This window comes from Leptidea sinapis, chromosome 33 (genome assembly GCF_905404315.1).
Source record: "Leptidea sinapis chromosome 33, ilLepSina1.1, whole genome shotgun sequence".
Classification (NCBI taxonomy): domain Eukaryota; kingdom Metazoa; phylum Arthropoda; class Insecta; order Lepidoptera; family Pieridae; genus Leptidea; species Leptidea sinapis.
The window spans coordinates 7,380,311-7,394,126 of NC_066297.1; the positions used below are offsets into that span (position 1 = coordinate 7,380,311).

General features: G+C 33.9%; 1 protein-coding gene across 1 annotated transcript; it reads right to left on the reverse strand.

Annotated features, from left to right (window-relative positions):
* Positions 1 to 390: 390 nt before the first annotated feature.
* LOC126974622 (zinc finger protein OZF-like) lies at positions 391 to 9,708 on the reverse strand. The gene is made up of 7 exons (XM_050822128.1): positions 9,364 to 9,708; positions 8,546 to 8,693; positions 6,903 to 6,953; positions 3,612 to 3,728; positions 2,552 to 2,992; positions 1,525 to 1,957; positions 391 to 394 (listed from the first exon to the last, which is right to left on the reverse strand). The coding sequence occupies exons 1-7, from the start codon at positions 9,502 to 9,504 to the stop codon at positions 391 to 393; spliced, it is 1,335 nt and encodes a 444-aa protein (XP_050678085.1). The 5' UTR covers positions 9,505 to 9,708.
* Between the last annotated feature and the right edge of the window lie 4,108 nt (positions 9,709 to 13,816).

Here is a 13,816-nt window from a genome sequence, read left to right on the forward strand (position 1 = left end):
GTCTGCTGCCATCTACCGGTTGGAAAAGCATGTAAGCCTTGCTGTCTTTTTTGCCAACTGCGTCAGGGATTTGCGTGAAGATAAAAAACCATAATTATAAAATAATTTATTTCAAATAAATTAAGAACACATTAAATTTACAATTATACAAAACATCTCTAATATTAAAATGAATTTAAAATATACCTACGTACTATCTGCACCTATGCATAAAAGCCGCCAAAATTCTTTCAAAATGGCGGAACTGATCATGACCTCTCGCTCTCTCACAACATGGCTATTCATATTCATACCCACACAAAAGTCTACAATATTTAATATCATGCTGATGAATCAAATTTTGTTTATCATGGGCATAAGGTATCAATTCGAAATTGCATACTTTTCAGGTCAGCTATAATTTTATGCCGACAAATACAAATCATAAATATTTTTATTAACATTTCATTAAATAAATCGCATTTGTTTGAAATTCATAAACAAGATAGAACAGTATTCTGTAATAAAATGTAGATAGGTAATCTTTTTTTTAATAATATCGCTTTTCACATATTATAGTGTTTTTCTCCGTATTCTGAGCGCGATAGCCTAATATAATAATCTTGCCTGGAAAACCAAGTAAATTTATATTATCAAATTATTATGCTCGAACGGATTCCGAGAGGTCGCAGGTTTGAGTCCCGCATCGTTCATAAATTATGGTTACAATTTTATATACTTAATATGGCTCTGGTTATTTTTGTCCATTTTTTCCTAGTGGCAATTTAGGTGTGGCCTGCGCTTACGAGGCACCTTTGAAGCTGATGACTGGTCATAAAATTGAGTAATATGTAAGCGGTGTTATGTTCGAATTAAGTTCGTCAACTGCTACAACTGCCTCAACAGACAAATTTAGGTTCGATAAAACTTTGCAATCTTTCAACTTTATCGCTTTTAACTCACTTGTTGACAACTGTTATTTGACATGTCTGAACCACGGACGAGTGAAAAATGGCTGGTACGTAGTTTTTGACTTTCTATAAGTGATTTCATAACTTATTTTGAATAAAAATATTTGATTTTGAATTTAATTCGGTACAATACAACTGTGCTGTGAAACGCGCTATGCGTGTTTGAATTGGTTTAAACGTAGCATGCTCGACATCGCACAGCTATTTTAGATCTTTCTAGAACATTTAATCCATTTTGGTTGCTGAAAAATCTCTAACTTTATTCTCTAACTCACACTTGTGCCTTTTCAAGCCACTTTGACTCAGCTGACTATTACAATTAGTCTGGCAAAACGCTTTGTCTCCATGAACACGCAAATGCAACTTCAGGTTGCTATTAATCGAGAACTGTTTATCGCAGAAATTGCAGTTGAACTGTTTTGCGTCTGAATGGACACGCATGTGTTTTGTCAGATTACCAATTTGTTTATTGCACACTTTGCACTTGTACGGCTTTACGCCGGTATGAATTCGCATATGCCGCTTCAATTGGCCGCTTTCTCTAAACGTCCTTTTGCAAATCTCGCATAAATACGGCTTTTCACCCGTATGCACCCGCATATGAATCTTTAAATAACCGTTGTTAGTGAATGTTTTCTTGCAAACAGCGCACGAGAACGGTCGTTCGCCAGTATGTGTCCGTTCGTGGAGCTTAAAACTTGCCATCTGCGCGAACTGTCTGTCACAAAACGAGCAGATGTACGGTTTTACACCGGTATGAATACGCATGTGTACTTTTAGTGTTGTGTACGCCGTGAAATTTTTTTTGCAGACCCTACATGCGTGCGGTTTCTCTCCTGTGTGTAGTCTTTCGTGTACGTTTAAGTAGCTTTTACTTGAGAATTTTTTGTTGCATACTTTGCAAGAGTGAGGTTTTATGCCCGTGTGTATTATATACATGTGTCGCTTCAGATGCGATCGCTGTGGGAATCGACGCCCACATACATCGCACACATACGGCCTTTCACCTGAAATAAATAAACAGTCATTATTATTAATTTCAGCCAAAAACCAAACCCACTGCTGGACAAAGGCTTATCCCCCAAAGATCTCCACGGCGATTTGTCCTGCACTGCCTTCATCCAAACTATTCCAGCGATCCATTGACCATCCGAACTATTGACCTACCGGCCTACCAATACTGAGTCATCCAGTACGTGGAAGGTAAAGAGGTTGTTTGAAAGTTATTTTGTATGGAGTAGAACAGGAAAAGTTGACAAGCGAGGTAACGGGTAACCCACACACTCTTGCCAGAGGAATCACAGGAACGTTGCCGGCGTTTAAGGTAAGGTAGGTGTACGCTCTGTTCGGACGGTACCCGTGTTATATCATCCTGGAAACACAGCTATAGGAAGTATATAATGTTAAGCAGTGTGATCTACTCAAAATAGTGACAAGACGACCTGGGATTTCGATCAAATCTTGTCATAAAGAATTCTGCTTTAGCTGGTGACACATTTGATTAAAGTCAATTGAATCAAAATCGGACAAAAACGTGACAGAAAATTATCAAAATAACAATAATGCTGACACATTTTTATGTATTATTTAATACGACAAACCTGTATGCGTCAAAATATGCGATTTCAACGTATGATTCTGTCCAAACGACTTACTGCAGATGCTGCAACTAAACTTTCTTTCCCCCGTGTGTGTTATCAAATGCTCTTTCAATCCCTTCTTTCTCAGAAATTCTTTACCACAATATTCACACTTAAACCTATCTAAATGGTGAGAGAAATGGTTCTTTAACAGACGGGCGGTATCGAACACACTGTGACAAACACTGCACGAAAATTGCCCGTCAACTTTATGATCACTTTCAATATGTCGCACCAGATCTTTGTTCTTTTTGGACGTAAAAGGGCACAAGAGGCACTTGTACGTTTTTACGTTGCTGTGCGTTTTTATGTGCATCTCTAGTGATCCGAAGTACGTGAATTGCTTGTGACAAATGTGGCAGTTGTGCTGTTTCGTTTTCTTATTATCTGGCTTAGTACCATCTGAAAGAAATGAAGATAATGCAATGCTGTTTGTAAAAAATGAGAGGTGCAATATTTATATTGAATAAAATTTGAAAAGAAAAATATTTAAATCTAATAATATTGTTATTGTAAATTGTGTACAACACAACTGTGCTGTTAAACACGCCATGTGTGTTTCAAAACGTCCATTACTTGATTGACGCCGCACAGCTATGAAAGTGTAGCGAATGAGTTTCTTGCAAGATACCCTTCAAACACTTTAGAATCCCTGTAGTGTTGCAGGAGAATGAAGCCGGTGATCACTTAGCATTAGGCGAAAAAAACTTTTCCGAAATGCATATATATAACTTGGACATTCGTGGGTATTGTTTATTGATCTAAACAATAAATTATTTATAAATTATATATAGAGTCTAGACTCAATTTAATTTTCTTTAAACTGTTTGACATTCTATAGATTTTAAATAAAAATATTTCAGTTTGACCTTAATTTAACTATTTATTAGTTTCACTAATCTAACCATTAAAATTGACGTTTAGAGTAAATATCAAATGTTAATATGTTTACTATGTTAGATGTAAAATTAATTTAAGATAATTTTAATATACAAAAATAAAACAAAAAACACTTACATACCTATATTATTTGTAGGCATTGCTCCATCATAATCCGGCTTTATTTCCTCCGTCTTCAACTTTGATAACGGTTCATCATCATCATCTCCATCACAAATATCTGAGTGCTGACTATCATCTAAAATTATGCATTAAAACAATCATACCAGAATATACAGTGTGGCGCTAAAATGGCGACATTAAATGAACACACGGGTATACCTTCAACTAAAAAAAATCAAAAAATAAAGTAAATAATTGAAATTTTCAAACAAAGAAATTATACATTTATGAAAAAAAACTTACTTGTAGGCGCTATTCACCTATGAGTTCTGACGACTACGCGCGGCGCGGCGTGGCAAAAGTAGGTGTAAATGCCTACGATAAACTTAGTATAATACCGTAATAGACGAACCCTGTGTGTAAGTGAGATAACTATACTTACATAAAAACCTAGGTGTGAGAATGTGACGGAATAGATGTAGACCATGAAACCATTATGAAACAATTTAGTGTCCATTAGTCTCCTGTCAAATTTGACCGCATTTTAGTATTTTTATCGTATTTTGTTCTGTTTTATAACGGATATTAATCAAAAAATATAATGTTGTCGTGTTCTGTGTTAGATTGTGTTGTTTTGTACAGCAACAATCCAAATAAAGAAACTTCCCTAAAATACTTTGTATTACATTTTATATACGCCATAAACACTAACCCCCTTATTCATAATGGTCCGCTAACTTTAAACAGCCGCAAAGGAGTGTTTTTTCTCATTCTGACTTAGGAGTCAAGAATAAGAAAACATATCAATAGAAGAAGACAGAGTGCGAATTAGCAATGCTTTAAGTTAGCAGGCTATTATGAATAAGGGGGTAATTAACTAACTCTATTTTCTAAAGATTATATTAAATAAACGGACGGACAGATGGCTGTTAGGGCAGTAAAGACCTCGAATGGTGACCTCGTAGCGGGAGACGCAGCGTTGGTAGGCCCCCCACAAGATGGACCGACGATCTGGTCAAGATCGCCGGAATACGTTGGATGAGGGCAGCGCAGGACCGATCGTCGTGGAAATCTTTGGGGGAGGCCGTTGTCAAGCAGTGGACGTCTTCCGGCTGATGATGATGATATTAATTTAAAAAAATATGCGTGAGAAAATGAAATGTATACGTGAATATGACGCCGTTTATCAAATTTTGTCATAGGGATTGACCAAAAACAAAATACTACACACTTTACTAGCTCACTAACACATCTGTAAAACTATCACACATGAACACTTTAAATTTAGTCTCGCCGTAATGTGGAAAGTGTTTGTCTATTACGCTGGTATAATAAGTTTTTCTTGCCTACTCTAGCTTGCGGCTATTAGATTACTTTATAGGATTTTCCGTAATGATGTTAAGTGAAAATTGGTTTATTTAGGCGAATTTTTTAACTTTAACCGTGTGTTCATTAAATACTTGAAGAAGTTAGCGTCGGTGTTGCTACAGGTTGAACCCTACACTCTCACCCAGGGGCGTAGATTGGTTTTCTAGCAAGGTAGGTACTCTAGATTTAACTAGTCGTAGTTGCGTTGTTTTAGTTCGACAATACTAGATTTTGAGGTCTAAATATTGTTATTGTATAACGAATATGCAGTCTGGATATTACCGTAGCTTTTTAGGATCTAGGGTAAGGAAAAAAATTATGAGTGGTTGTTCAATAAAAGTTTGGTTATAGAATTACAGAACCAAATTAAACTTATCAATTAAACGATACGTCTTAGGTACCTTCAAGAAAATAGCACACTTCCTCCTGAGAGGCTGGCAACGCATCTCTTAACAACTGTTATTGCGTATGTCCATGGACAGTTGCCAAACCACTCCCCATCACGTGAGGTTCTTGCCCGTTTGCCCCCTCTTATATAAAAAAAAACTAAGTTCTTTACGAGGTAGGCACTGCCTAAATGCCTTTATGGTATGCACGCCCCTGCTCTAACCATCAATGTGTTTTCCGTTTTCCAATTCATATGTACGTTTATTTGACACTTTATAAGGTCGGTAACGCTCTTGTGATTCCTCTAGTGTTATAATAGAGTATATCACATACTGACAACTGGTGACTACATGTTTGCTCTTTGATAGAAAAAAAAATTATGTAACCACTGAAATATTTTCAGCAACATACGAATAGATAACGTGTGAGTTGAATGTAGAGTTTTTTTTACAATAAGGGACGAGACGAGCAGGACATTCAGCTGATGGTAATTGATACGCCCTGCCCATTACAATGCAGTGCCACCCAGAATTCTTGAAAAACCCAATAATGAGGCACTACAATTATTGCGCTCGTCTCCTTGAGACATAAGATGTAAAGTTTCGTTTGCCCAGTAATTTCACTAGCTACAGTGCCCTTCAAAGGAAAGTATGAGAGTGATATTGAAAGAAGAGTGAATGCAGGAAACATGGTGAATGGAGCTTTGCACTCCTTTATGAACAGGCAGAAGGTGTCTAATAAGGCTCGCTTGGCTGTGCATGAGGGGGTGTTGGTTCCAACACTCATGTACGGAAGTGAAAGTTGGGTATGGCAGAAGAAACATGAAAGCAGAGTAAATGCAGTTGAGATGAGAGCGTTGAGAAGTATGATAGGAGTTACACTGAGTGACAAGATAAGAAATAGTGAGATAAGAAAACGTTGTGGTCTGAAAGAAGATGCTGTGACAAAAATTGAGAAAGGTATGCTGAGATGGTTTGGACATGTCGAGAGAATGAATGAAGAACGATTGACGAAGAAAGTGTATAAGGCCAGTGTGAATGAAAGTGTTGGAAGGGGGTCTACCCCTTCCAATACTTTCTAGGCGGACGTTTCAAGATCAAATCAGGGACGTCTTGAAAAAAGGCCAGGTCAAGAGTACCCTAAACCGGAGAGCATGTATGAAAGGAATAATGAAAGTGGACGAAGCGAAAGAAGTATGTAAGGATCGTAGCAAGTGGAAAGAAGTGGTCTCTGCCTACCCCTACGGGAAAGAGGCGTGATTTTATGTATGTATGTATGTACAGTGCCCTTCAGACCGAAACACAATAATTCTTACACATTACTGCTTCACGGCAGAAATAGGCGCTGTTGTGGTACTCATAATCTATATGGCATCATGTGCAAAGAAGAACTGGTACAGTTCAGTAATGTGATAGTGCTGTGAACTAATTATAATTGATGACTATAATCAGGAGTATAATTACTAATAATACTATTTAGTAATAATACTATAATTTAAACAATGCTTAAATTTTACCAGTTTTACCTAATAATTTCAAACTCCAGAAATACTCACTGTAGTCATTCCCTGTATTTTCTTCGTTATGAAGGATTTCTTTCTTAATGTCTGAAACAGATAATAAAAATATGAACTTGATATTCGTAAGAACTGAATCATATTTTCCAAGTCTCGGACTTGCCACAGACTTGGAGACAACCTTCGTTTTAATTACAAAAAATATATCCTCTGTAAATTTAATTTTAACATAATATATACAATTTCCATTGTAACTGTTAGAAACTTTTTGTATGCAGAGGAAATAAAAAATAATGTAACATAATTTGGTACTTACACTAATAGAATTTCCAACCTATTTAACAAAAATATATTTTACATGTTTATGTATAGTAATAGCTGACTCAACAGATGTTGTTCTGTTCACAATAAAAAACAACACTTGTTGGAATGTCGTGTAATCCAATCCTAGCTGACGTCTGACTCAGCAAAAAGAACATTCCCACCATTTTTCAGGTCTCTAAGCCTTATGGTGCCAGAGATATTGTGATATATATAGATATACAATAACGGTCCAATAATTGAATATTACCATATTACTGGCCAGCTAAGTACTAATAGTAATGTGGTTTCAGTTTTTAACTTGATATGTTTATTCATGTTCTTATATTGTAAGAAGAGAGAGTATATGTGGTGATCACATACTATGAGGTGTCCTAAATGTATGCTTTGTCACACATAAAAAATAACACTATTAAAAAAAACTATCCAATTAATTCAAGCTTCAAAATACAATCATCCATATTACTTCGAAATGTCAGTTTTGTGTTTGTTAAATATGACAATCAACTTCCACATTCATGTTGTTTTCTCACTTATAGTGTCTCTCTCTCTGTCTGTGTGACCTTTAATATAAAATCCTATTTTACTAGTTTATATTTGTGTCTATTTCATTATAGAATGTAATTGTGTTATTAACTTTTCTATTCCGGGAAACTCTGATTGTCGCTATTGTGGCGCTCACACAGAGTTCTGTCAATGTATAATATGTTACATGCAGCAGTAGATTGCTTACAATTAGAATTATTTAAACAAACTATAATACCATGCAAAATTAACCATCTTATAAACAAAATAAGGGACCGAACTTGGTGAGGGAGTAGGGAAATGTATGGCACACTTGGTTTTGGTGTTTCTGAAAAATCTGGTGCCCTGGCGCACTGCCAATTTGGTAAGGTTAACAGCTTGGCTGACCATGATGGTTCAGTATGTGTTGGTCAATGTCATTGAATTCCTGTCTTATAACTTCAACATTCAGTATTGCATGGTGATATTAATTTCATAGTCAAACAAAAAACACATTGATAAAAGGAGGGGATCAAACATGTGCCTCCCAGATTAGAGGCATTGGCCATCCTAGCAAAACTCTCTAAGGCAAAGTGATTGTATGAAACATGCACGTCAGCTATCTCTGTTTTATTTTATTTCAATCCACAATATTTTAAGCAACTTAGCCGGATTTTACTTTGTCACCATATTGTAATTACTACTTCAAACTCATATCAAATAACTACATGTTTCATTAAACTAACGTTAAACTATATTTAAATTTTTACTTAGGCAGTCCCGCCTCTTATTATGTAGTATTTACATCCTCTTTGGCATTGGATCTTGTTATTATGCCACTGATATTTGTGTCTTACCTTTTTTCATATAGTCAGTGTAGTACTTCAAAAAGCTATTTTCACACAGCACAACTTGATTCCTAAAGTGCTGAGCATCTCTTAGTCTTGGTAAGCACATATCACAAATTGCATAAAACATCTTTACATTGTCTAGAACTGGTACTATCTGAAATTTTATAAGATTATTATCTTATTCATTATTATTATCTTATTCAAAAGATTATAATATACAATCCTACTAATATTATAAATGTGAAAGTTTGTATGTCTGGATGTATGTTTGAACTTCTTTAACACAAAATCTACTGAATAGATTTTGATGAAACTTTACAATAATATAGCTTACACACCAGAATAACAAATAGGCTATAATTTATAAAACTATAGTGTGAATTATACAAAATATAAAAGAAGTGTGATTGTTACTAATTAATACAACTAGCGCCATCTCTTATCAACTAGAAAGGAAAAGATCAATACAATTTATATGGCAAAACAATGTTTGCAGGGTCAGCTAGTATAGGTATAATGAAGCAAGTCAGGGATGAACCAACACAATTAAATTTTTTTTTTTCTTAATAGCTTTTGTCCAGATAACTACAAAGGCCTGAATGAAAAGTTGAAATTGAATCGGGCAAGAAACTCATTGGCACTCTTAAATAAATATATACAGCTTATTGATTACAAGTATCACACAGTCAATATTAACTAGCAACAAACAAACATACGGAGAAGTTTTTTGTGAAATGTGGCACACTGACAGATAAATAATTCAAATTAGCCTTAAAAACAAGAAATTCAGAGCGGAGTAAATCAGGATTTCTTTATTTACTTACGTTTAAGTTGAATGTTTCTAATAACATGTTTTCATAAACTTCTTTATGCCCTTCATAAACATAAGTCTCGTCCAGCCTTTTAAATATACCTTGGGTATGACAGCATCGGCAAATACCATTTACATTCCTAGTTTGGGACATTTTAAGGAGGACTCTTGGGGGTTGTCCGGTGTCTTAACTCGTTCAAATAAATCACGATACATAGAAATGTGAACTACAAGAATCACTCATCGCTGGAGCTTTGCTTCCAGACTGATATATCAAATATTGAATTCATAAGTTTTTAATTTAAAAGTTTACAATAGTAAAAACGTTGCAAGCATAACATTAGTATAAAAACAATAACAATTAACAACAATGCATTTTTTTTTTAATTTTATGACTTGGTAGCTAAGAGTTAAGGACCTTTGTGTAACAAAATGCCAATAATTCCAATTTTCGAAATGCAAACCAAAGAGGATATAAATGTGATAGAACATTTTTTTAAATCTTCTTCTTATATTTGAAACGCGAAGGCAGAGCAGCAAGAATAATTCAAGAACAATTCTCCCACCCGTTTCGCTGTAAAACCTATGTACCTACCAGCATACAGGAGGTTTTTAGTCAAGCCCGACTTATGGCAACCGAGCCTAAAATCTAAATACATAAATGTATTTTCTCCCTCTCGAAAAAAAGGATTGTACGTGTCATTGACAATTCCAATTTTTTAATACTAGCCAATTAAAGTTTTGACCATACTACAATAAGACGAGTATCTATCACGCGTGAGTCAAGTTTTTGTAATAATTTTTAGGGCTTTTTCTACAGCCTGTTATAAGTTTGATTACATACAACAATTTTCTTTTCTCTTATTGTTGGTATACCATTTTACTTTGTTGAGTGGTTATTAGCGATTTTGCTCAGACAATAGTTATGTGCTTTCTAATTTTAACTATTAACTTACTAATTTTCACTCCTGATCAAAATCAAAATCACATTGGATATTCCTGTAGTCAAAGACAATGCACCATTTAAAAAAAACAGTTTCGGATAAAACGGATATGGATTCTGACTTTATCCAAAATGTCCATGAAAAATTTTACTAATTGGTATACAACTTTTAAGTATATTATTGGTGTATTTCGTATTCGTCTACTTAGTTACGTAGGTATTTAAATCATATGTTAGAGCTGTTCACCAGGCTATCATTGCTGATGTTCCTTCAACCTTCCTGAATCGTTCAGTACCTACCAATTCATCATTTCATTTTTTCTTCATAACACTGGATCATAACTTCTTATAGATTCTAGTCTCCATCATAATTTCATATCTAATATAAAAAAGTACTCTTAGCTTACCGTCCAACTCTGCCCAGCAAATATCACAAAGTCCCTAAGTAACCTTCATGGCCCCAGTGTCTATTCTGCAATAGAACACCAGAAGCCTACATCCTAAGAAACCCAGTCTTATTAATCTTATAAATATCTATCTTCTGCCATCACTATCTCAGAGAAATGTGGTCCCTGGATCACAATTATTCAGACTGAATTCCCTATCTATACCTGTACTATCAAAGGTTAGATAAGGTAAAACTTACTGGGTTACAGAATAAGGAAACTAAATTAACTTTAATACATGTGGTATATTATTAATTTCGGTTATTATTAATGTAGGCATTGCCTATATGGAATGCACCTGCGCAAACATTCACAAATCAAAATTGGTCATCCATTATCGGGTTGTTAGGTCGTCTATTACGCTATTAGTATTCCAAGTCTATGCATCCAAATGTTTCATAACATGCTGTATCGCTGTCATGTGTAGTTAAGGAATAAAATTGCGATTGGATATTTCATATTCATATTCATTTATTTGCTATTAAATAGGGTGGTACAAATTTGTCTTACAATAGCTTAAAGTATCTCCTATTTAGCCATTACCAATAGCATGCAAACTTGGTCTTGGGCAAAAATTTTATTATAATATAAATTAATTTATTTTATATAACACAAAATCATAATTTTATACAATACAAAAACAATATTGAAGTCAATATAAGAATAATCCACTTACAATGCAATGTCAAAATCCTTTACTCTTTGTGGTCAAAAAACTCTTCTATTGAATAAAATGTGTTTTGAAGAAGCCAACTGTGTAAGGATACTTTAAATCTTGAAAAAGGTAACAACTTAAATGAATCAGGGATCTTATTGAAAATTTTCATGCCCATCCAGAAGCAATTTTTCTGAAATAAAGTGCTATGTGGAACGACTCTAGTCACTAACCTATCAGCTTTCCTAAGTATTCTAGTACTGTGGGTCATATGCATTTGCTGTAAGTATAGCACACTGTGATTTTCCTTTACAAATTTTGCCATCTCGTAAATGTATAGATCGGGCAGTGTCAATAGTTTCAGTGACTTGAAAAAGGGCTTGCATGAAACGTCAGGCTGAATACCACAGATAGATCTGATGCACTTTTTCTGTGCAATAAATGCTTTGTTTATTATTGAAGAGTTGCCCCACAGTATGAGACTTAGATATGGACTCAACATACGCATGGTACGTAATTAAGGCCGTTTGTCTCGAACTAACTTTCGTCAACTTATAAAGTGCAAAGGAGAAACTGTTTATTTCGCTACAAACTTTGCTTACTCGATGTTGCCAACTTAGATCTCTATCGATAGTCACACCAAGAAAATTTGTACTTTCTACATGGGTTATCATATTTGGAATACGAATTCGAAAACTGAAGACGATTGACGACAAATTGATAATTTTAATTAATTTGTGGTAGTCCCGTCATATAGTATTTGGTATGTTTGATTTAATGATCCAAATTAAATCTATTTGTGGAAATAAAATCAAAGAACTCATACGAAAAACAATTTATTAAACCAATTCAAAAAGTAATTTAACACTAAAATAATCTCTGATATAACCTTTCTACGTTGACAACTCTTGATAATAATAATCAAACGTACAAAATGACGTAACAAAATGGCGTTGAATTAAAAAATATCTTTTTACTCTACATAAATAATGAAAATGTTTCAATGACAATATGAGGAGTTATAAATCGAGATACAAAATTTACTTTATGATTTTTAATATAAGCGCTTTTTCTCAGTCAGAATAGGGAATATGCATATTTTATCAATGTTTTTATTCGATAGTTTACGTCACTATATAATTTAATCTATAAAAACTAAACGCCGTAAAAGCAATTCGAATTCAAAGCCGAGTATTAAAAATGTTGAAAATAGCCAAACGATGAAGACACTTTATACGCCTCCCAGTTTTGCGAGCTTGGTGAGCACGAATCGTGACGTCATAGTTCATGTTATTAACATACATGGATTGGTTAAAAATTGACATTTGTCGCCAATTTTTTACTTCGAATTCGCTCTGATCAATAGCGACGCTTTTCAAATACTATAACTCCCCAGAATTTATTGCCCTTTTTGAAAGTGAACTTCATGCTCAAGATATAAATCAGAAATATTGATGTAGGCTTTATTTAAAACGTAATGCATATTCGCTATTATTGTACAAATCCTTCATTTTATTACTTGCTTGATAGAATTGTTAATGTTAAACTGACAGCGGAACTTGCAAACTAAACCTTGTGACCTTATGAATTAAATTTTTATTAAAACATACTGAAAAATAAAATTTCAAAAATTCATATAAAAATATAACTATTTCTTCAAAGTCTGTTAATTTCATTACATATAAGCACCATTTAAATCTAAACTATCCTAAATTGAGCATTTACGTATATAAACCAATTAAAATACTATTCTTAATACATAATGCAATAAAAATATCACATCTTAACGAAGTTATTTCACATTTAACAATTTTTAATGTAATGAAGGGACTGATTTCATCCCAAAACCAGCCTATCTCAAGAAATAGGGTATTGCGATTTATTAAGGCTATAGGGTAAATATCCCAGTTTAGGCCTTATACTTTTAACTAAGAACAAAAAAATCAACCTATCCCTGAATGTATTTTTCTGTAAATATTCAACTATAATATTATATTAGTTATCTATTTATTTATTTTGTGAAATTATGCTTACTTCTAAAATCTATTTACTGGCCGGCAAAATGCCCTTTACATTTACATTGAGAAATATATAAAAAATAACATTCCTTTTAAGTAATTATATTATTTGATAATTATTTCATATAACTTAGTGTACGTGAAAATTTCTCGATTTAATAATTTATTTGATCGATCGATCAATCGAACAGATATTGCAAAAACTATTTTGAAACAAATCATGACTATATCTATGACACATATTATATGAAATGCAAATGTGTACACCTAATAAATATATCTTTATCAAAATAGGCGTTGAAGAAGTGAAGGCAATAAAATCTAGCTATGTTAAGTTTTGGTTATTTCAAAACTACGGCCGCACCAAAACTTTGCATTCGTGAATTGATTGACAAATATTTGTT

Bases quoted from the DNA above. Each gene is read 5' to 3' on its own strand.
- LOC126974622 (XM_050822128.1), bottom strand. From the start codon at position 9,504: ATGTCCCAAACTAGGAATGTAAATGGTATTTGCCGATGCTGTCATACC. The intron at 8,694-9,363 runs GTAAGTAAATAA...ATAAAATTTCAG, and splicing joins TAGAAACATTCAACTTAAAC to ATAGTACCAGTTCTAGACAA. The intron at 3,729-6,902 runs GTGAGTATTTCT...GCATAATTTTAG, and splicing joins AAATACAGGGAATGACTACA to ATGATAGTCAGCACTCAGAT.